At 39.7% G+C, this 22,308-nt stretch overlaps 2 protein-coding genes and 1 long non-coding RNA gene across 3 annotated transcripts; 2 read left to right on the forward strand and 1 right to left on the reverse strand.

Annotated features, from left to right (window-relative positions):
* The first annotated feature begins 69 nt into the window (after window positions 1–69).
* LOC148889563 (androgen-dependent TFPI-regulating protein) lies at window positions 70–4,401 on the forward strand. Its single transcript, XM_089012901.1, has 5 exons — window positions 70–1,437; window positions 1,519–1,644; window positions 1,722–1,823; window positions 1,914–2,029; window positions 3,982–4,401. Exons 1-5 carry the CDS (start codon window positions 1,285–1,287, stop codon window positions 4,154–4,156), a joined length of 672 nt encoding a protein of 223 aa, XP_088869027.1. The 5' UTR covers window positions 70–1,284; the 3' UTR covers window positions 4,157–4,401.
* Window positions 4,402–4,547: 146 nt separating this feature from the next.
* LOC148889564 (uncharacterized) lies at window positions 4,548–6,120 on the reverse strand. The gene is made up of 4 exons (XR_016116993.1): window positions 5,990–6,120; window positions 5,798–5,851; window positions 4,778–4,828; window positions 4,548–4,704 (listed from the first exon to the last, which is right to left on the reverse strand). It is a non-coding gene; the product is annotated as an uncharacterized LOC148889564 (long non-coding RNA).
* Window positions 6,121–7,072: 952 nt separating this feature from the next.
* herc4 (HECT and RLD domain containing E3 ubiquitin protein ligase 4) lies at window positions 7,073–21,633 on the forward strand. The gene is made up of 24 exons (XM_089012903.1): window positions 7,073–7,660; window positions 8,445–8,709; window positions 8,867–9,026; window positions 9,120–9,196; window positions 9,269–9,490; window positions 10,129–10,224; window positions 10,351–10,477; window positions 11,447–11,601; window positions 11,686–11,762; window positions 11,835–11,959; window positions 12,945–13,004; window positions 13,117–13,228; window positions 13,301–13,490; window positions 14,169–14,341; window positions 14,511–14,630; window positions 16,257–16,355; window positions 16,420–16,587; window positions 16,675–16,818; window positions 18,097–18,263; window positions 19,039–19,105; window positions 19,885–19,967; window positions 20,058–20,241; window positions 20,776–20,878; window positions 20,967–21,633. The coding sequence occupies exons 2-24, from the start codon at window positions 8,484–8,486 to the stop codon at window positions 21,173–21,175; spliced, it is 3,144 nt and encodes a 1,047-aa protein (XP_088869029.1). The 5' UTR covers window positions 7,073–7,660; window positions 8,445–8,483; the 3' UTR covers window positions 21,176–21,633.
* Window positions 21,634–22,308: the final 675 nt, after the last annotated feature.

Raw genomic sequence — 22,308 nt, forward strand, 5'->3', positions numbered from 1 at the left:
AAATTTACAGCAATGGTGATAAACAGAATAGTACTGCATTCAAATACTGTTGTATCTGCATTGTGTGTGTTGATACTCCATCGGTAGGTTGAATTATATTCCTTTAGCAATTTCTACCTCTTTGACAATTCCGCTGAGCTGTCTGAAATATTGTTATAATAAGTCTTATTATAACAATCATACATCTTATTAAATAAGATGTATCAAAACAATCAAACAAAATGTATCAAATTGCTTCGCCTCAATATTTCAATGTGTCTGTGCTTCACATTTCCAGTAGGTCGCGGTAATGCAAGCTGTTTGCTAGCAGCATTTGAACTTGACAAGAAGAAGAAGAATATTTTTTTTCCCAGCATGCTCTTCTGTGTTTGTAAACAAAGAATTCTAACGCTTTTGGTTATAGGTAATTGTTTTCACGTTGCGATGTTACCTATCGGTGTTGTCTTTCTGTGTGTGTTTTACTTATCTCTTGTGCACTGTATTGCTACACTGTAAACCCATTTGGCGTTCAGTTGAATGACTCCCCTGATCTTTAACCCCTCTAATCGAAAGAAGTTGTGAGTATGCTATGAGCTACTGTTAGTTGATTGAATCAGCTCTCTCTTCATATGCTAAGGCAACCCTGACAAGTCAAACTTATCAATGCCATAATATCAGAAATAAAGCATCCACATCAAAATTATTTTTTAAATCTCAACATTTCAAATACATTTTCTGACTACTGTATTTCTGATAAAGAATAATGTAAATGCTTTCTACTGCATGCATAACATGGAGTAGTCGTTTTATAATGCTGAAATAAGACATTTCAGATTTGAGGGTCTAACTTGGAACCATATCCAGTATTTTACCTTATACTGAAGTGTGCGCGTGAACTATTGTTCTTTTCTGTGTGCCTTGCGATTGGCTGGCAACCAGTTCAGGGTGTCCCTCGCCTACTGCCAGAAAACAGCTGGGATAGGCTCCAGAACCCCCAGCCCCTTTAGAGGAATGAGCGTTTTGTAAAATGAATGTACTTACGTCAGAGTTCTCTTGCAAAACGAAGCCAACGCGATTAAGCTCAGTGAGTGTAAAATAGCCATCAAGTCACATGCTGCAGAACGACGCTTATGAAAAGACACACTCGACTGTACTTCGTAATGAACAGTAGGCCTCTTGTGTGTGCGCTGAGCAGCACCTTTGCACTAATCTTCTTTCCCTTTTTCATGCATGCTCCAACCCAGAGTTTGTGTCAGTCTTGACTTTGTCCAGATTCTGCCAAGCGGAAATTAGTTTGACTATAAAATGACTCCAAGGCCAAAGGGAGTTTACCACATCACCGCATTCAGCTGGTATGCTTTTGTTGTAATGACTTTGGCTGCTAAGGATGGTGAGGAGTTACCACCTGGGATCTTTGTGTATGGCGGACCTTGGAAATACCTCACGTTTTTGAACTTAGTAAGTAAAATATTGTGGAGTCCAATATGATTGAAGGAGGAGCGCATACGAAAGCATGATATCTTACTTGTTATATTTCAGTTACTGCAAATGTTATTCTTTGGACTGGCTGTGGTGATCGATCTTCAGGACGGGAAACATTCTCATAAGACACTGAACAGATGTATGGATCTTATATTTTCTGTCTTTGCCTTCCCAGTAGGCATGGTGAGATATGTATTCCGAATGTTATTTTTTTTATAATATATAAGAAATCAGTATAACTTACATAAAGTCTCGTTTAGTTTGTTGTTGTTCTTTTTTGGGCTATATTTGCCTATGACAGAGAGTTGGTCTACCCAGCAACAATTGACGCCTTCTTCCCTCCTTGGATCAACCATGCCATGGTCTGAAAAATGTGTCATGTCAGCACTCTACGATAAATGGTACGATTCATTTCCTTGTGATCACTACTAATTTCTCACCTGTTTTCTTAGCATACATTTGTCCTTCCTTTATTACTTGGAGAAATTCTGGTGCAGCCACATGCCTATCCGCAAACAAAGAATGCACTGGGCACACTTGGATTAGTTGGCGTCGGATACCTATTCTGGTAAGTAAGCATAAAATAGACTGAGATGAAAATAAAGACACAAATTATCATATTTTCTGCACTATAAGGCGCACCTAGAAGAAAAGATTTTTTCCAAAGCTGACCATGCGCCTCATAATCCAGTGCGCATTATGTATGAGGAATGTTTTAAAATATAATAATAATAATAATAATAATACATTTCATTTTAAGCGCCTTTCAAAGCTCTTAAGGACACTTTACAGTCACAGACAAGCGTAGGTACTATAACAAATAAAATACAATCACAAATAGAATACAACAAATAAAATACAGTTATAAATACAAATGAGAAAGAGCTACACAGAAAATGCAATTTTAAATAGGTGGGTTTTGAGATGGGATTTGAAGGTGGGAAGAGAATCGATGTTACGAATGTTGGGAGGAAGTGAGTTCCATAGTTTGGGGGCAGAGCAGCTGAAAGCCCTGTACCCCATCGTGCTGAGACAGGCACGGGGGGCATACAGAGGTGGAGGGAGGAAGAGGATCTGAGGGAACGAGAGGGAATAGAAATTAAAGTTGCACCTTATAATGCGATGCACCTTATGTTTGGAAAAGGTTTTTAAATGTCATTTGTTGAAGTTGCGCCTTATATTCCAGAAAATACGGTACACTGAAATTCAAGGTTGTATACATGCATCTGGACCAGCCCCGAAAAAGTTTTTTTTTTTTTTTTTTTTTTTTTTTAATGATATCAAACACACACGTATCAAGACAAAACACTTGGATTAGCTAGTTCACATGTCAAATTCAAGGCTCAGCAGCATAACCTTTTGTGTCTGACAAAAGTTAATAAGGTTGACTTCCCATTTTTTGATAAAAGGTTTTATTTTTAAAGGACAACCGACGCCGCCGGACAAGTTGTGTCCATAATTTGTAAAATCACTTCAAATGACTTCTACTGAGCATATTTTACAAAGATTCCACCGAATATAGCTATATTTTACGTTTTAAGACTCGCGCTGAATATTCAGGAAGTCTTGTTTTTGAGTTGGTAACGATGCCTGACGTGACGTCACGGAGGGAACGCCCCTGACTGAGAAAGCGACACACAATGCATTTTGAGTACTTTGTTTGGTCTGAAAACTTCGTGTTGATCCATGTTGATGGCGAAATTAGAAGGAAAACGCATAAATAACGCAATGGTGAATCGTTGTGTGTTGCACCAAGACTACTATTTGATACTCGTTGACACAAATTCCCAGCAGACAAATCAGCCCATTTCCAACGGAGCTTTGGCGCCATCTTGTGCATTTTCTTGGACGCTACATAGGTGTCATTGACGGCTCGAATTGATATGGGAAGACTCTTTGATCGACTGCAAACATTTATGCTTTCCTCTTCAGAACTATTTGAATGATATTCATAACTGGATGAGTAACAAGAAAGCATCTTCTCCGAATCTGAAGCCATTGTTTTGATTCTCGAGCAAGTCAAAACGTGTTTGCGTGACGTCACGAACAAGGGGGCGGGACCTTCTGAAAATGAAACCTTTTCGGATCATTTCGAAGTAGTTTTAGGAGACTTTAAGTTTTTCATTTGACTGTGCCCATTGTTTTGTTTCTTGAGCGTGAGCCCATTGTTTTGTTTCTTGAGCAAGGCAAGACGACCTGGCGTGACGTCACGAACTGGGGGCGGGACTTTCTGAAAATCCCCAGTTTGTAGCTGATTTGTGGCAGTTTTTGGACAAGTCATTTTTATTTGTGTTTTTTTTTTCATTTGACTGAAAATATCAGACTGTGTGTTTTGGTATTTTAGATGCTATAAAACTTTTTTCTGATGTCAGTTAGGAAACAAAAAAAAATGGTGTCGGTTGTCCTTTAAATATTATCTTTTTAATAACATTAATTCTAAATTGGCAGTTTTTCTTCACTTTTGACTGTAATGACAATGAAGTGAAACCTCTTTGCCCCCTTCTTTCAAATTTCCTTCAGGATTCTCTGGGTGTACTTCTCAGCAGGGGTTTGGGTGTATCCCCTCCTTGGGCATTTCAGTGCTGTTGGTCTGCTAGGCTTTTTTTGTTTTAATATGTCTGTGGTGACCTTGTTTTACTTTCTTGGAGACAAACTCAACAACAGCGTGTGGAAAACCCCATTTCATCAACAATGACAACCCTGATCACTCTGAGATACGAAGGTTTTTTTTCCCTTGTTTTTATTTCAAAAACAACAACAAAAAACATGTTGTATTCTGTTGCTATTTCTATACGCTGAATCACATTCAAGAACATTCTTCGCAAATACATTAAAGTTGAATATGACGAACATTTGCAGTGTATGAAGGGAGTCCATTTCACTACTTCCTCTTTAATACTGACTGTATCTGAGAACTGCAAAATCACAACTGCATAAGGTCTCTGTGTGCATGTCCAACCTGATTGTAGGGCAATTCATGATAGAAGATTTTAGCCCCGTGTAAGGAAGGAATTCTGGTGACTCAAAGCACTGTTCTAAATATTTGAAAGTATCCGGCATTGATTAAATCACTTCACCGAAAGCGCTGTTGTGTTCTTAAGTCAACGGTCACGTCTGACCATTTCATCCGCCTTTGAGGTCTCTGTAGCCTTTAAGATGGTGGAGGTAGTTTGGATCTGCGTCCACCAGTCCAACTGAAAGGATCTTGGCCAATAAATTGAGATCTCCCTCACTCAGGTCGTTCTGTTGATCACAAAAATATCTACTCTGGAAACTGTGATGAAAAGAACTGAGAGTCTTTATTATTAGTACTCACCTTCTTGTTACCGATCGATTCCGGTGTCTGTGACTTTTGAGGTCCAGTTCCCTGCTCAAGATAACAAAGATAATAAAACTTCAGCCACTCAATATTAGTCGCTGGAGGAAAGTTGCTCCATTTAGTGTCCGTTCTCAGGATTCAATCACTTCCAGAACACTGGTTCAAGCTTATTTGATCCAAATAAAAAAAGAAAATACAATTTAAATGATAACCGACGTCTCCGGACAAGTTGTGTCCATAATTTGTAAGATGGCTTCAAATGACTTCTACTGAGTGTATTTTACAAAGATTCCACCGCATATAGCTATATTTTACTTTTTAAGACTCGCGCTGAATATTCCGGAAGTCTTGTTTTTGGGTTGGTGACGAGTCTGTACGTGACGTCACTGAAGGAACGCCCGTGACCGGAAAAAAGGACACATTGTAGCAGTCCTTCCATCACGTCAATGCATTTTGCTGTGCTTGTTTGGTCTGAAAACGTCATGTTGCACCAAAAAGAGCCAGAAGAGGGCGACCATGCTCCATATAAGGAATTTATCAGCCTGTGGAAACGGGCTGATTAATTCGTCACAGGAGCTCGGTCGCCATTTTCTGCCTCTTTTTTTGTGATCCATTTCCCCCCCCAATGTTGCCTCAAAATGGCACGGAATAAATTCTTTAATCGATTGCAAACATGTATGCTTTCCTCTTCAGAACTATTTGAATCATATTCATAACTGGACGTGTAAAAAGAAAGCATATTCTCCGAATCTGAAGCCATTGTTTTGATTCTCCAGCAATGCAAGACGTCTTGGCGTGACGTCACGAACGACGGGCGGGACTTTCTGAAAATGCCCAATTCGCAGCTTAATTTTTGTGCAGATTTTGGACACTTTAAGTCATTTTTATTGGTGTTTTACATTTGAATAAAAATATCATACTGCATGTTTTGGGTATTTTAGATGCTATAAAACGTTTTTCTGATGTCAGTTAGGAAACAAAAAAGTGACGTCGGTTGTCCTTTAAAGCTTTACTCGCCTGTGTCAGTCCTTTCGAGAAGCACATAATGATGACAAGAATGCCGACAACAATCTGTGGGTTTAAACAGAAATGCTACAGTCAACATTACAAGCGTGAGATCTTAATTAGACCACAACATACAGTATACTTTACAGATATATTGTACACACACATATATGTATAATACATCTAAATATCTTTTTAACTTACCCCAAGGAAGTACAGCATTTCCCTTCTCGTTGTGTGCTGAATTGTCACATAAGAAGTGTCTCCTGTTCTCAGTGGCACCCACACTTTAATGCTTGGAACAAATAAGAGAAGCTACCCGACAGGATGTGCAACATTTTAAATTCTTTCAATTGTGCCAAGAAAAAAAATGCTTTTACGTAGGCAACTGCGTCATATAGGGTGTGGTTTGCATACAGGTGTCAAGTTGCCTGCTGTAAATATTTTCATTTTTATTATTATTATTTTGCCAGATATTGAAGTGAAAGTGCAAACCTGACCAATTATTTGATATTTGCAATACGACTGACACAAATCTGGAATCTTTGCTTCCGCCCACTTTTTAAAAGCATGCATGCAACTGAGACTCTGAATTGGATATAGGCGTTCATGCTTACGTCTATGTTATCTGCACTTTGTTCAGTTAAGGCTGTACCCAATATGTCACTTTTCAGTCAGTTTGGAAAGGTTTAACCTCAGCTGTGAGCAGAAAATCGTTTTTATCCATTTTGACCGACCTTTAGTATTAATATATTTTTATTAGTCAGTGTTATATACATGAGTTTATGCATCTTCAGTGTAGCAAATTATTTTATTTATATACTTATACTGTGCATGTGTGCAGACAGCATCTCGTTTTTAATATTGCAGACTAATAAATGAAAAGTAAAAATAGTTATAGATTAATTTCATATTTTTCATTGGGGGCAGGATCTCGTTTTTAATTTTCCAGACCAATCAATAAAAAGTAAATATAGTTAAAGATTGTTATTTTCATATTTTTCATTGGGCGTGGTTTGTGCTCCCGCCCCTTTGAGATTGTGAAGAAAATGCTTTTATGGGAAAGGAAAAAAACTGATAATGAACTAATATAAACGGAGGATAAAGTAAACGTGTCCTAAAATGAATACTGTACTTGCTTTACGGAAAATATATTTGTCCGACTCGTGGTTTGTCCATCTGAATGCTTTTGAAACATGACAACTTTAAAAAAAAATGTTGGTTAGTCACATGATTTTGCTACGTTAGGAAGTTTTGACAGTAGAGTGTTTGCTTATTTGCTTTGTGACTACTCCCGACAATCAGCTTCACGTTTCAATTGCGTTCACGTGTAGTCATTTTACTGTGATACGATCACAAATGCTATGTGTGAATGTGTATAAAATGTGTGCAGTCATCAGCGCAAAAATGAATCTCGCCTAGAACGTTGTAGACGCTTCGCGACAGTTGGTCCCCTAGTGAAGTAAAAAAGGGTACGTCAGCAACGGACCTCCTGCGAGTTCGCCTTCAAACTAAAGGTATACACGTTTGCACCCGACTCCACGAGCAGAGTAAAAAAATGCACCATAAGGACAAATACGAACTTCAGGCGTCTCTGTTAACTTATCGATATGTGTTAAACGCACATTTTTTAAAGTCTACAGTTACTTCTGGCTGATATAATCGACACGATATTTTTTGTATGAAAAGTATCATCCACATTGTTGGTTGTTAAATATGACTAACTTGATGCGAGGTACTCCTGCGAGCCCCCGAGGCAGTTGTTGACAGATAAGGGAAGATTATGTGGAGTGAAGCTGGGCAACTGAGTGAATCAACGTGTCTGTGACAACGTGATCTCTACAACAATAGCGTCATCGGTGTAGTCTTCAATTGGTAAGTTGCTGTGTGCTGCTTTTACTGCCTTGTTTTACAACGCAGCCACCATTGGGCATTTCAAGCCACGCATTCTCCCCAAAACGGTGGGTGTGAAGCCAAAAAAACGTCCAACCGAACTGTAGAAACATCGAGATTGAGCTCCAAAGCCTTAGGAACCCTCTTCTTTTTTATTTTAAGTCAAAAGATGTAAATTGTGTCAGGGTATAGTTCTGAGGACGTAAAAGTATGAAAGCCACAACAGTACGTAAAGATTGCTCTAATGCTGGTGACCGCTAGCATGTTTTTAGCTATGTTGTATTCGTTCGAAAACGCCGACTGCCACAAAAAAAACATTCACCTAATGACTACACAGTTAGTCCATAACAAGGTAATTATTTAGTATGAGGCCGATATTTGGCAATAAGGCTTTACTTTAATTTGAAATATAAACCGGAAATGTCACCGTATCTTGTTGTGTTGTAAAGCCAGACAAGCAAAATTCCAATGGTAGCCCAGTTTGTTCAGTATTTTTTACGTGGATAGATAGCCTGGAGGTTTCACAAATTTATGTTGCGTTTTTCTTGCCTGCGCACGGTAGTTCCGTCCCTTTCTCAAGTGCACTTTGGCATCCAGTGGTCACAAGTGTTTAGGACCGAACCAACAACCACTGGATTGGGAGCCACTCTCACCTGAAGAATACCTGAAGAATGCTGCCATTGCGCCCCAAACAGTGTCACTCTCGTTGATTTGTTGTATCCATCTTGATCTGAATTCTTCTCATTTGTCTCATATTTGCACTTAGGGAGTGCCCTGGCTTCTTTTGCCACAAGGAAGGACTACAATGCTGTGTTGGGGCAATGCTTCCTATGGCCAGCTCGGTTTGGGGGGCATTGATGAAGAGATAGTAGTAGAACCAAGGAAATGTGACTTCTTTCATGCAAAGCGAGTGCGCGATGTAGGTTGTGGACGCAAGCACACAGCCTTCCTGCTGGAGGATGGAACAGTATACACATGTGGCTGCAATGATCTTGGTCAACTGGGCCACGAGAAGTCCCGGAAGAAACCAGGTTCGTAATTTTATTTGAAAAATGTTTAGTTGTTGTTGTGGAGTCGTGACCGTGACCCTTAATAGGGTCAGCTGTCATAGAATATGGATGAATGTTCAGTCTTTTTGTGAAATATAGCAAATATAGTAATACGGTAAATATCTTGGTCCTCCATTAGAGCAAGTTGTGGCTTTGGATGCTCAGATCATAATCGCACTGTCTTGTGGAGAGTCGCACACACTTGCCTTGAATGACAGCGGGCAGGTTTTCTCATGGGGCCTTGGCTCAGATGGGCAACTGGGCTTAAACAACTTTGAAGAATGTGTTCGTGTGCCTAGGTACACTTTCATTGTTATGTAATATGTTTCCCTATGTGCTAGTCATAATGAAAATCCCCCAAAAACATTGGTGTCCTTTCTGTGTGATGACAGAAACATCAAGACTTTGACTGATGTTCAAATCACTCAGGTAGCCTGCGGGTACTGGCACTCACTAGCACTTTCAAAAGGTGAGGATGGCTTATAACCACAAGTAGCACAATCACAATTTTTCTGACATGCTTATTTTGTCCCCCCTTCAGGGAGCCAAGTTTTCTCCTGGGGTCAAAATCGATATGGGCAACTTGGTCTTGGAGTAAACGGGCAAAGCATTTCAACCCCTCAAATCATTCAATCTCTGCAGGGCATTCCTTTTGCTCAGATATCAGCAGGTGGTGCTCACAGTTTCACCCTCACTCTTTCCGGTGCTGTGTTTGGTTGGGGGCGTAACAAGTTTGGTCAGCTTGGTCTCAATGACAGCAATGGTGAGAATGGTGATTGATTTGAAGCGTATTTGACCCCACGATGTACACCAACGTTAACTCATTCACAGCCAGACATGTGCAAAAATGTGTCCATTCCAGTGCCAGGGTTTTTGTCATTTTCACTTGAATTCCAGGACCCAGAGAATATTGAGTTTTAGGACTACATCAACATTCAATATAGCGTTAGAAAGTTTCTTCTTTTATTCGAAAAAAAAAAAAGGATTAATTCCTAAATTATATGGGTCTGGAAGTTATATGTGCTTGAAATGAGGGTGGTTGTCCAAAATACAATGCAATATATACATATTGGTTTATATTGCGCTTTAACAACAGCTGAAGCTGGAACGAAGCACTAACATGGAAAAAAAGGAAATGCTTCCCTATTGTGGAAAAGAAAAACATTGCCAGAGGACATGGCCAGCACTTTATCGGCACCCAAACATAAAAAAAAAAACAAAACCCGAACAAATTCGGGAGTGGCGCTCTACGTCATATTGTCAATTCCCAGATAAATTCATGAATGGCAGTGAAAGAGTTAATTGGATAATTAATTTGCAGGACATTTTCAACATTTCTTCCATGTACTTTTTTTGAGTTCACTGTGAATTTCAGTCTTTGACTTTTGCCTTTTTTCCCAGACCGGTGTTTTCCAACCTTGCTGAAGTCACTTAGATCGCAGAGAGTAATTTTTGTCTCCTGTGGAGAAGATCACACAGCAGCCCTGACCAAGTTAAGTACTATTCTGCAGCTGGACTTAAATATTATACTTTGGATCTGTAGATTTTTTTATTTTTAATTTTTTTGTTAGCCACATAAACACACGAAAAGTTGAGAACTGGTGTTACTGTTTCAACAGGAAGGAGGTGTCTTTACCTTCGGAGCAGGAGGGTATGGTCAGCTGGGGCACAACTCCACAAATCATGAAATCAACCCGAGAAAAGTCTTTGAGCTCATGGGAAATGTAGTCACACAGATTGCATGTGGAAGGTAAGACTGGGATCTTATTGAAAAGGTTTCTTCAGCTGACATATGTAGTTCTTTGACGGTGTCGAACGTTTCGCTCCTCATCCGAAGCGCTTCGTCAGCGAACTAAATTTCTGCTGGTAACTCTGGCCCTATATACAGTGAGACCTCAACTTACGAACTTAATTGGTCCCCAGACAGAGTGTGTAAGGCGAAAAGTGTGTATCTCAAAAACAAATTTCCCATAGGAAACCATTAAAATGGGAATAATCCGTTCCCGGGTTTCCATAAAATATACTTCTCAACTAAATTAGCCAAAAAAACTACACACAACATACCTTATTCTATGTATAATAAATGTGCTATTGTATTGTAATGAAAGAAATATACTGCATTGTATCATAAAGTCACTTTATTTACATTTGTGATGGTCATTGATGGAATGGCGTTGGAGGTCGAAGGACAAAGGGAATTGCTGTTTGGAAAGAGAGGCGCATTACATGAGGACTGTAATTAAAGAAATAAACTGCTGTAAAATAAAGTTTTATTTACCTTTTTGATGGTCGTTGATGGCTTATGGAAGGAGAGTCACCTTCCATATGGACTGTTGGTAACTTAACCTCTGGTGCTGTTCGGTCGTGTGCTTCCGCCGAAGATCACTCCGGCAGCCGTGGTGGGTGTGTATTATGAAAATAGTGCTTATTATAGGGTTTAATTTTCATAAATTTGACGTTTGTCAGACGAAAAGTTTGTAAGATAAGGTGTTTGTAAGTTGAGGTCTTACTGTATATCCCTAATCGACAGGTGATAGGTCTTTGCTCTGTCAGAGCAAAGGTCTAGCACCACTACCACTGTCCATTAAGGGGTATATATAGGGCCAGAGTTAGCAACACAGCTGTAGTTGGCTGACGAAGCTCTTTGGATGAGGAGCGAAAGTCCCATTTTCATACTCATTCAAGTGTTTTTTTTCCCCTAAACATTTTGCAATTCAAGGCAGCACACGCTGGCTTTCACACCCTCATGCGGAAAGATGGACTCATTCGGTCTTGGTGGAAATGGACAGCTTGGTACACGCACCAGCTGCAACAGGAAAAGCCCGGGTCCAGTCAAGGGTCCCTGGATACACTCTGTTGATTCAGATGATCATGGTGAGACTTTGGAATTTGATCGACAGTAATATGTCGCTTACATGTTTTCAAGTCAGTAAACCTCTCACAAATTTACCTTCACAGTCATGAATCAAAACTGCTGTATCAAGAAGATTTATGCCGGAGGAGACCAAAGCTTCGCTCACTATTATGATACCAACGTAAGTTGTTATTAAGTAACAACTTGGGTGACAGGATTTAGTCAGTGCAGCATTTTATTTTTGTTCTTGTAGAGCCTGCAAAACATTGATAATGTAACAACACCAGATACCCAGCGAAGACTTTGTACTGTGAATGAGGAAAATATCCAAAGATGGCTGAACCATTCACCCGGAAGAATCCCGCTAGAAATCTCCAAGTAAAGTATTCCCTTCACAACAGCGCCGGCTATCTGTGTACAGTGATACCTTGGTTTACGAACCCCTTGGCTTACGAACTTTTCGGTTTACGAACGTTAAATTTATGACAATTTTACCTTGGCATACGAACTTTTTTCGTACACGGAGCTGCCTCAATGAGTGATGTGTCGTTCGCGAACGAGCCCGTTCTTCTAACAACAAAATGGCAGCCGACTGTTTTTGTCCTCTATTCCCCACCTCCAGTCTTTGGTTAAAGCCACGTGATTGGTCAAGAACGCAGCAGTGAGGGGAGAGGGGGGGGTTAAACAAAAAAGAGACAGGCAGACGGCAGTGAGAGAGTTTCAACTTTGATAGTTCAAAGGCAGAGTGTAGACTGCAAGGTTAAAATATCCCATCAATCAGGCCCCACAAACAACCCGCATAAGCCAGCTGTACACTTGATGCAAAAAGCTATCAACCCAGCTAAACAGAACGCAATTGATGAGGAACTTGATAAAATTATCACAAAGAAAGCACCTATAAGGGATCATTCCTCAAGATGGTGAAATAAGGTTGTGTTCCTCATTAAGTGTTTAGTCCTGATGAAACCGGCCACTCCATTCCATTAAGCCATCAACGACCATCACAAAGGTAAATAAAATGACTTTATTATATAGTACAGTTTATTTCTTTCATTATAATACCATAGTACATTTATTATACATAAAATAAGGTATATTTTGTGTAGTTTTAAGGCTTAGAAAATTAGAAAGTAGAAAATAATGGGGACCTGGGAACGGATTATTCTCAATTTAATGGTTTCCTATGGGAAATTAATTTTTAGGATACACACTTTTCCCCTTACACACTCTGGGAACCAATTAAGTTCGTAAGCCAAGGTATCACTGTATTATAAAACAAATTTGTACGAGGTTTTGTCTTTTCCTAATTTGGGAGTGGGGTAAAGTAGTCACGCCAATTGTTTTTCTTTTGTCATTCCCTCAGTGAGATTGACCTGGTGTTCTCAACTGCAAGTTGCCTCAACGGCTCCTTTTTGTCTTTGAGGTACATCTTCTTATTCAGCTTGTATGTTACGTTCTATGTGAACAGGACGTCATGGTCACGTCGCTCCAGAATTAGCATTTTCAACACATCAATTGTGAATCTCTGTCATCAGTCATCCAGATCACTACAGAACCAGCAGTAAATGTTCCGGGATCGATATGAATGTGGCCCGTCTCCTATTTCATAGACTGATTACGCCAGAATACCCTGAGATTGCCCAACAGGTCAGTCGTGCAATAAATTAATTGTGATTGTTCCAAAGCTAACTTGTATCCTTTTGTTGTTGTCACTGTCAGATTGCTGCAAATATTGAGAAGAATCTAATCCCCAGACTAAGCAACTCCCCTCCAGACATCGAGGCACTGAGACTTTACCTGACGCTTCCCGAATGCCCTCTCTTCAGTGATCCCAGCAATTATGTGACGATCTCCATCCCATTTGCCAAATCACTGCTCAGCCTGAAAGAAGCGCCGCTTCGAGTGCTAGGTAGGAGGAAAAGCTACAAACAGTTTACTCCACGTTCGCCTGTGTTTCCATCTAGCATTATGTTAAGTTCAGATCGCCATGGTTCATGTTTGAAATTGCAATTCGGGGTCACTGTCAACGATGTTGGCTCGAACACAGGAAGATTGTCTTTTACTGCCGGCAGGGGACGTAGCCATTCATGACCGACGCCCAACTTCTGCAGCCCTCTGCCGAACTATTTATTGAGAGTATATGCAAATTTAAGTGATGCATTAGTAAAACATACTCTTCATGATTTGAATAGGACGTCCCATCAATCAATGTCCATAAAACAACAGAACGTAGACATTTTAATAGATTGTCCTTTCCATGAACTTATACATTTGAAACCTGGCTAATGAGCTCTTCCTGTGAATGAGTTTACCAAGTCCTAAATTAGTCAAAGGCCAGATCTCCTACATGAAGTTGACAAGTTAACAGGTTGTGTCTGTTCACTCTGTTCACCTCAGATTGACCCTAAATTTTCTGTGCTTCCATTGTGGTCCTTGCGTTCGGCCGACTAAGCGTGGGACTTTTAAATGTGATAACTTGTATTCTGTCTATTCTTTGTCACTCACGTTTCCTATGTTGGGCGGTTTACCAATTTTGACAATGGATGCAGAGCACATTCCAGTTTTCTGATGATTGGGTTTGCTTCAGGAAACTGGTGGTCCACATTTGAGCCCCATGTCTTCCAAAGGCTGGTCCAGTTGTACAAAGATGTGGTGGCGTACCTCCTCCAGATGCACAAGGTCGGAATCCCAGCGACAGAGCAAAGAATTTTCACCTGTTTTTTGGATACGTCACTCCAGCTGCTCCAGATCCTTCACATGGTAAATGTGGAGATACACCTTGTTTTACATTGGCAGCATTTAACTTTCTATCACTTGGTACCAGTAAATTGAGCGAAATGAACTTAGTTACAGAACATATGAAAGTCATATGCCAAGATATTTGTGCGTATCCAAGTGTTGAAACATGTCCGCTTTCATGTCCCTTCAGGTGAATGAGCGAGGCGGACATATTATACAGTATGATAAATTCTACATTCATGAGTTGGATGACTTGATAGACATCAGAAATGACTACATCACTTGGATTCAGAGACAAATGTACCCAGGGGTGAGTTTTTTGGTAGTGTGCTTTTTTGGGAAATTTAACTCATTCACTGCCATTCACAAATTTATTCGGGAATTGAAAATATGACATAGGGCGCCATTCCCCAGTTTGTTCGGGTTTTGTTTTTTTCATGCTTGAGTGTTGATAAAGCGCTGGCCATGGCCTCTGGCAATGTTTTTTTTCCACAAGGGGCAGCATTTCCTTTTTTTTCCATGTTAGCGCTTTGTTACAGCTTCAGCTGGTTAACCTGGGTTCGATCGAACCTTAAGTCGGTCTCGGGTTCGACAAAGGGAGATGCATGCTACTCAACATGTTAATTATTTGACACGCCCACTTGGCCATCAAGTGCTGCAAATGATCACATGACACAGCTTGCCCAATCAGTGCTGTGGGAAATGTAGTTTGATTTGTCGTTAACAAGTCAATGTTGAGATAGAATGGCGTACAATTTAAAAAAAAAAGTATATTTATCTTTACATATATTAACTTTTTCATGTTTTTAATAAATACTGTGTTTTTCTTAGCTTGAATATGTAATAAAATATCCATATGTTTCACTCATTAAGGATTTGGTGAAAGTACATATTTACTTGGTTGGGTTTGGTACATCTAAAAAGGTTAAGAACCACTGTGCTAGATAAACCAATATGCATGTATTGCATTATATTTTGGACAGCCGCCCTCATTTCAAGCTCATATAACTCCAGACCCATATCATTTCGGAATTAAGTTTTTTTTTTAATGAAAAAAGAGAGGCGAAGGTTTCTCATGCTGTACTGAATGTTTATGTAGTCCTAAAATTCAATATTATGTGGGTCCTGGAATTCAAGTGACAATGCCAAAAACCCTAGCACTGGAGTGGACACATTTTTTGCACATATGTGGCAGTGAATGAGTTAACATCAATGAATAATATAAAAGAGAGTGAAGATACAGTGAGACCTCAACTTACGAACTTAATTGGTTCCCAGACAGAGTGTGTAAGGTGAAAAGTGTGTATCAAAAAGAAATTTCCCATAGGAAACCATTAAAATGGGAATAATCCGTTCCTGGGTTTCCATAAAATATACTTTTCAACTAAATAAGCCTTAAAACTACACACAACATACCTTATTCTATGTATAATAAATGTGCAATTGTATTGTAATGAAAGAAATACACTGCATTGTATCATAAAGTCACTTTATTTACATTTGTGATGGTCATTTACGGCTTGATGGAATGGCGTTTGAGGTCGAAGGTCAAAGGGAATTGCTGTTTGGAAAGAGAGGCGCATTACATAAAGACTAAAGAAATAAACTGTGCTGTAAAATAAAGTTTTATTTACCTTTTTGATGGTCGTCGATGGCTTATGGAAGGAGAGTCACCATCCATAAGGACTGTTGGTAACTTAACCCCTGGTGCTGTTCGGTCGTGTGCTTCCGCCGAAGATCACTCCGCCAGCCGTGGTGGGTGTGTATTATGAAAATAGTGCTTATTATAAGGTTTAATTTTCATAAATTTGACGTTTGTAAGACAAAAAGTTTGTAAGTTGAGGTGTTTGTAAGTTGAGGTCTCACTGTACTCTTCTGAACAAATGAGAATTTGTGAACCGATATGGTGCATTCAGTCATGCCTCTCTATCCTCAGGGTCATGATGGTGTGGTGACTATGTGCAGGTATCCATTTGTATTTGACGCCCCGGCAAAGACCACTCTGCTGCAAACTGACGCCGTCTTACAAATGCAGGTAAAGAAAAACTTTTCGTGTCGTTATGTCAAATAAGCTCATTTTCGTTTTCTGCTTTGCTTAGATGGCTGTGGATCAGGCTCAAATGCAAAATTTGAGTTCCATGTTCCTCCCTGCTGTGGAATCTGTTAACCCATGCCTCATCCTCATTGTCCGGAGGGAAAATATAGTTGGAGACACAATGGAAGTTCTCAGGAAGTCAAAGAATGTCGACTACAAGAAACCGCTGAAGGTTTATTTCATAGTCATTCCATTACATTCAAATTAATCTAAAGATGTTTCTGGTTGTGAAACATGTACTCGTGACTACCCATGCCAGGTTATTTTTGTGGGAGAAGAGGCAGTCGATGCCGGAGGTGTAAGAAAAGAGTTCTTCCTCCTGATTATGAAAGAACTGTTGGATCCAAAGTATGGGATGTTCCGTTACCATGAAGAGTCCAGGCTCCTCTGGTTTTCAAGCAAGGTATTGACCGAATAGAATTGCTAGTGGCGAGCTAAAATACAGCTCACATGATGATGGCTCACAAGAAATGCCGTTAAAGGATAAAGAAAAGCATTATAATTTTTCATTTCATATTCATTTGTTATACTTGTTTGAATTGCTTGAGGGGAAATTCAGTCAACTTATTCACACGTATTTAGAGAACCAGATCTCACACGTGCAAGCATGCAACGAGATATCGGAAGTAAACCTTGAATCATAAGAGCCAGAAAGGTGTAAAAAATGTGTCCACTTCAGTGCCAGGGTTATTGTCATTGTCACCCGAATTCCTGGACCCACAGAATATTGAGTTTTAGGCCTACATAAACATTCAATGCAAGAAACCTTAGACTCACTTCTTTCATCAGTTAATTCCTAAATTATATGGGTCTGGAGTTACATGAGCTTGAAGTGAGGGTAGCCGTCCAAAATAATAATAATAATACATTTAATTTCTAAGCGCCTTTCAAAACTTTCAAGGACATGTTACAGTCATGGGATTTTTTTTTGTGGGTGAGCAGCGGCAGCCATTCGCGCCAGGGTTCATTCTACTCTGAAGTAACACAGCAGCAAAGTGAGGAAAGGAAAGAAAGAAGTAGAAAAACAATACATGTAGCCACAAATTTGACCATTTGGAAATGTGTCCTGTCCAGAAATCATTCATGGCAGTTGTATTGTATTTAGCTGGCATCATGGAATTTCACAAGTTTGGTTTGCTTTTACGGGCCGAATAAAATTATCTGGCGGGTCAGATCTGGCCCACTGGCCTTGAATTGGACACCTGTGGTTTAAGGAGCTACATCTTTCCTTTCTCGTCATTAAATCTGACGTGAAAGGTTGAGCTTTGAGCTTGGCACACATATTGGTTTCTTTAGCGCTTTAACAACAGCTAAAGCTGGAACAAAGCATTAACATAGAAAAAAGGGAAATGCTTCCCCCTTGTGGAAGGGAAAAATATGTCCAAAGGTCTGGCCAGCGCTTTATCGGCATCCAAGCAAGAAAAAATAAAACCTGAACGAATTCAAGAATGGCGCTCTACGTCATAGTTTCAATTCCAGAATAAATTTGTGAATGGCAGTGAATGAGTTAACAAGCCCATTAAAAAAATAGCAATTTACTTGAAACGTGAGTAAAAATGGCAATCAGTACGAAACCAGAACTAATTCGGGAATGGTGCTCTCCGTCATATTTTCAATTCCCGAATAACTTCGTGAATGGCAGTATAAATGTGTTGTGACAGCAATTTAATGTTCCTTCCAGACTTTTGAGGACATCGAATTGTTTAACCTCATCGGAGTCATATGCGGTCTCGCCATCTACAACCTCACCATTGTGGAGCTCAACTTCCCAGTGGCATTGTACAAGAAGCTTCTGAAAAGGAATCCCACGTTAGATGACCTGAAGGAGCTCATGCCAGATGTGGGAAGGTAAGATGAAGCGTAATCATCCAAAGTATCCTTTGCAGTCACTCTTCTCCAAATGTATTGGAACAGACAGGCTAATTCTTTCTTTTTTTTTTAATCTTTTTTTATAATTTCATTTAGAAGCGCCTTTCAAAACTCTCAAGGTCACTTTACAGTCACAGGATAAGTTATTTTCTGTGGGTGAGCAGCGGCAGCCACACGCGCCAGTGTTCACTCAACCCGGAATACCTCAAATAGACAAAAAGCTAGCTAGCTAATACATAGCTATGCCAGATAGCCAGCCAGCTAATAATAATAATAATAAATTTCATTTATAAGCGCCTTTCAAGACTTTCAAGGACACTTTACAATCATAGGATTTTTTTTTTCTGCGGGTGAGCAGCGGCAGCCACACGCGCCAGCGTTCACTCAACCCGGAAGTAACCAAGCATCATGGCACTCGACATGTTTGATTTGCTTTCGCGGCCCAAATAAAATGATGTGGCGGGCCAGATTTCGCCCCCACGCGTTGAATTTGACACCTGTGCATAAGATAGCTAGCTCCATATCCAGTCAGCTAGCAAATAGATAGCGAGCTAGCTAGCATATGACCAAAAATGATAACAATGGCTGTTTTCCCATATTATTCCAACCCTAATGGTCTTTCTATGTGGCAGATTACGGCAAAAATAATGTTTCATTTTTCCAAATTATAGCCTTTAGTTTTCATTTAAATGAGGCAGTTATCGCACTTTTCAAGCAATATAATTAACAAACGTATTAATTTGCTGCGAACTAGGAGTCTCCAGTTGTTACTCGACTACCCCGAAGATGATCTTGAGGAAACTTTCTGCCTGAACTTCACAGTAAGAGTGCATTTATTACCCTTGTGGAACCTCAAATGTAGAAATTAATCAGTGATGTTTCAATCATGTTGTGTGTCGTGTGTTCTCCTTCCTCAACTGCTACAATGTCATACATTTCCCTCAATCCGTTTTCAAAGTCAGCTTTATTGTCAAATATGCTAATATGCATGACATACAGCACAGATGAAATTAATGTCCTCTCGGACCCAGCGTGCAAGGCACTTATAACGTGGCTAAAAAGACATACAATTGACAACAGAAAATACAGTAAAGTCTCGTTATATCGATATTCAAGGGAGTCCAAAAAAATATCGATATAACCGGGACTATCGATATATCCGATATCGATATAACGAGACTTTACTGTACATGTAATTTAGGAATGTAAAGTGATGTAGTGTCGTCTGGAAAGTGACGTAGTGACGTATGTAAAGTGAGGTAGTGACATATGTAAAGTGAGGAAGTGACGTATATAAAGTGACGTAATGTAGTAATGCAAAAACAAATAACAATAAAAGGGTTGAAGTGAGGTCTCGCAGAAAAAATGAGAAAACAAAAAAATAGAGATCAGGATGATACTACAGCATGTAGCGTGTACTCAGAGTTTGGTGAGTGTGGCAGTGGGAAGGGGCAGGGTGGGCAGGGCTGGGAGGGAGTTGAGTCTCCGCACTGCCTGGTGGTAGAAACTGTCCTGTTTTATCCCTATCTTGCAAAAAAAAAAAACACCATAGAGCAAAAAAACGTTACCCTCTGAACGTTAATAAGTTATTTTTTTTCAGATCACAGAGGAAAACTATGGTGCTACCGAAGTGTTGGAACTCATACCGAATGGTGAAAATATTAACGTGAATAAATCCAACAGGTAAACTTGTTCTGCTTGTATTGTTTTTGTTTATCCCCGTAAAATGAGTCTCAAAACTGACCATGTGAGTGTAACCATTTCTGTGTCCAGGCAGGATTTCGTCAATGCGTACGTCGATTACACATTCAACGCTTCCGTCGCACCACTATTTGAATGCTTCTATGCAGGCTTCCACAAGGTTTGTGGAGGCAAAGTTCTGGATCTGTTCCAGCCCAATGAACTCCAAGCCATGGTGATTGGCAACACCAACTATGACTGGACTGAACTTGAAAAGGTTTTGCATCATTTGGATATTCATACATTTGTGATGTATAGCTTGGGGGGGGGGGGGGGGGGGGGGGGATATAATTACAGAGATGCATCTGGGCCGCACCCTTGTGCCATTTACGCATTTTGACAGTCACTACCGCAACTTTATAACTCCACTATATCAGCACCGGCGCATGTCTATTACAATTAACGCATATTGCTACATGATCTGCGCCAAACAGCAATTAAAGTGTTTTCCATCAGGTTTTAAAGAACGAGTTCTGTCCATAATTTGTAAAATCACTTCAAATGACTTCTACTGAGCGTATTTTACAAAGATTCCACCGCATATAGCTATATTTTACGTTTTAAGACTGGCGCTGAATATTCCGGAAGTCTTGTTTTTGAATTGGTGACGAGTCACTGAAAGAACGCCCCTGACCGAAAAAAAGGACACATTGTAGCAGTCCTTCCATCACGTCAATGCTTGTTTGGTCTGAAAACCTCGAGTTGATGTGTGAATTATTCAAATCTCACATTATTTTATTTTTCCTCTCAGAGCACTGAATACAAAGGAGAGTTCTGGGCGGACCATCCCACCGTCAAACTCTTCTGGGAAGTGTTCCACAAACTTCCTTTAGACAAGAAAAAAGAGTTTCTCTGTAAGTGTTACTTTACCTATGAATGATTTTATTGGAAAGAGTGTGAAAGTGAAGCGACAATCATGAAATGTTGTTTGTCCCCCTTCAGTGTTCCTCACAGGAAGTGATCGCATACCCATCTTGGGCATGAAAAGCCTTAAACTAGTGATCCAGCCAACCAGTGGGGGAGAACATTATTTGCCCGTCGCCCACACGTGCTTCAACTTGTTGGACCTGCCCAAATACACCAATGCAGGAACACTGCGTGACAAACTTCTTCAAGCTATAGATCATAATCAAGGCTTTAATCTTGCATGATGCTGCTTTGAAAAGGTCCAAAATGATCAAAATTGGCAAAATGGCAACGGGCCACCATGTTCCCAAATGTCTTTGCTTTGCAGGCTGTAGGAACAGATCAGCGTGAGCGCTGCTTGGGAAGAGGCTACAAAGAACAATATAACTTTGCCTTGTCAGCATATTATGTTACTCTGATTTTTGTTTTCCAAAGCCGTCATAAGTATTTGACGTCACCTGCTAGATGGGAACTTATAGTACATTTGATATAGCAGTTATGTGCATTATTTGTTGAATATGGCAATTACAAGGATGTAGTGTTACTATACATGCAAGATTTTTTTACACGTGCAATTGAGAGCACTACCTTACTGACGGCGGACATCTAATTCTGCAACAATACTTTCTTGAATATGGACTATAACTTGACCAGATTTAGAGGCTTTCTTCCAAGTGTTCTTAATAAAACATGCTTGTTTCAATGTGGCTTGGATGATAAGATAATTTTTACAAGAGTTAACAATCCACCTCACTTCGGCATGAAATGTGTGATATGCAAATAACTAACCTTTGTTTCACTTAAATTTGATTGTGATCATGAATACAGAACCATACAAAACATTTGGTTGGAGTGCAACGTCTTGGCTTTGAAGGTGAAATAAATAAAAGGATGCTGGTCGTTGTCAGGAGACAGTTAAAAGTGTATATTAAATTATGGATATACTGTACTTTGTTGAATTTGGATTAGCAGACATGGTGATATTGATATTGCTTTTGGTGAACATTTCAATGAGGCAACTCATGATGACCCAGCTGGTAATTGGAGCCACAGGAGGGACAATGTTGTGCTTTGCCCTCGTGAAGCCAAAACCACACGGTGTTGTCTTCCTCACCTAGATGAGATTTTATTTCTAAATTTAGATTACAAGTTGAATACAAATACTTTAAAAAAATCTCAATTTAAATTGTCACAGAGGCAGCCTACCAGCCTCTTGCTAAATTCACTAAAACTAAGTATAGTACTTGTATGTATTTATTTTAAGAATACATATATTGTTTTATTTATATAGTCAAACCTGTTTTCGAATGTCCCAGTTCTCATTTAATTCAGTTTTCAACCAAAAATGTTATCTTTTTTTTATGCCCCATCTCCAACC

The sequence above is a fragment of the Hippocampus bargibanti genome, linkage group LG13 (genome assembly GCF_051943395.1).
Source record: "Hippocampus bargibanti isolate YZ-2025 linkage group LG13, ASM5194339v1, whole genome shotgun sequence".
Classification (NCBI taxonomy): Eukaryota; Metazoa; Chordata; class Actinopteri; order Syngnathiformes; family Syngnathidae; genus Hippocampus; species Hippocampus bargibanti.

Coding starts and splice junctions, on each gene's coding strand:
- LOC148889563 (XM_089012901.1), top strand. CDS start 1,285: ATGACTCCAAGGCCAAAGGGAGTTTACCACATCACCGCATTCAGCTGG. Junction 1,645..1,721: donor TTGCCTTCCCAGTAGGCATG/GTGAGATATGTA, acceptor AGTCTCGTTTAG/TTTGTTGTTGTTCTTTTTTG. Junction 2,030..3,981: donor GGCGTCGGATACCTATTCTG/GTAAGTAAGCAT, acceptor AATTTCCTTCAG/GATTCTCTGGGTGTACTTCT.
- herc4 (XM_089012903.1), top strand. CDS start 8,484: ATGCTGTGTTGGGGCAATGCTTCCTATGGCCAGCTCGGTTTGGGGGGC. Junction 11,960..12,944: donor ATCCCGCTAGAAATCTCCAA/GTAAAGTATTCC, acceptor TCATTCCCTCAG/TGAGATTGACCTGGTGTTCT. Junction 14,631..16,256: donor AGAGACAAATGTACCCAGGG/GTGAGTTTTTTG, acceptor CTCTATCCTCAG/GGTCATGATGGTGTGGTGAC.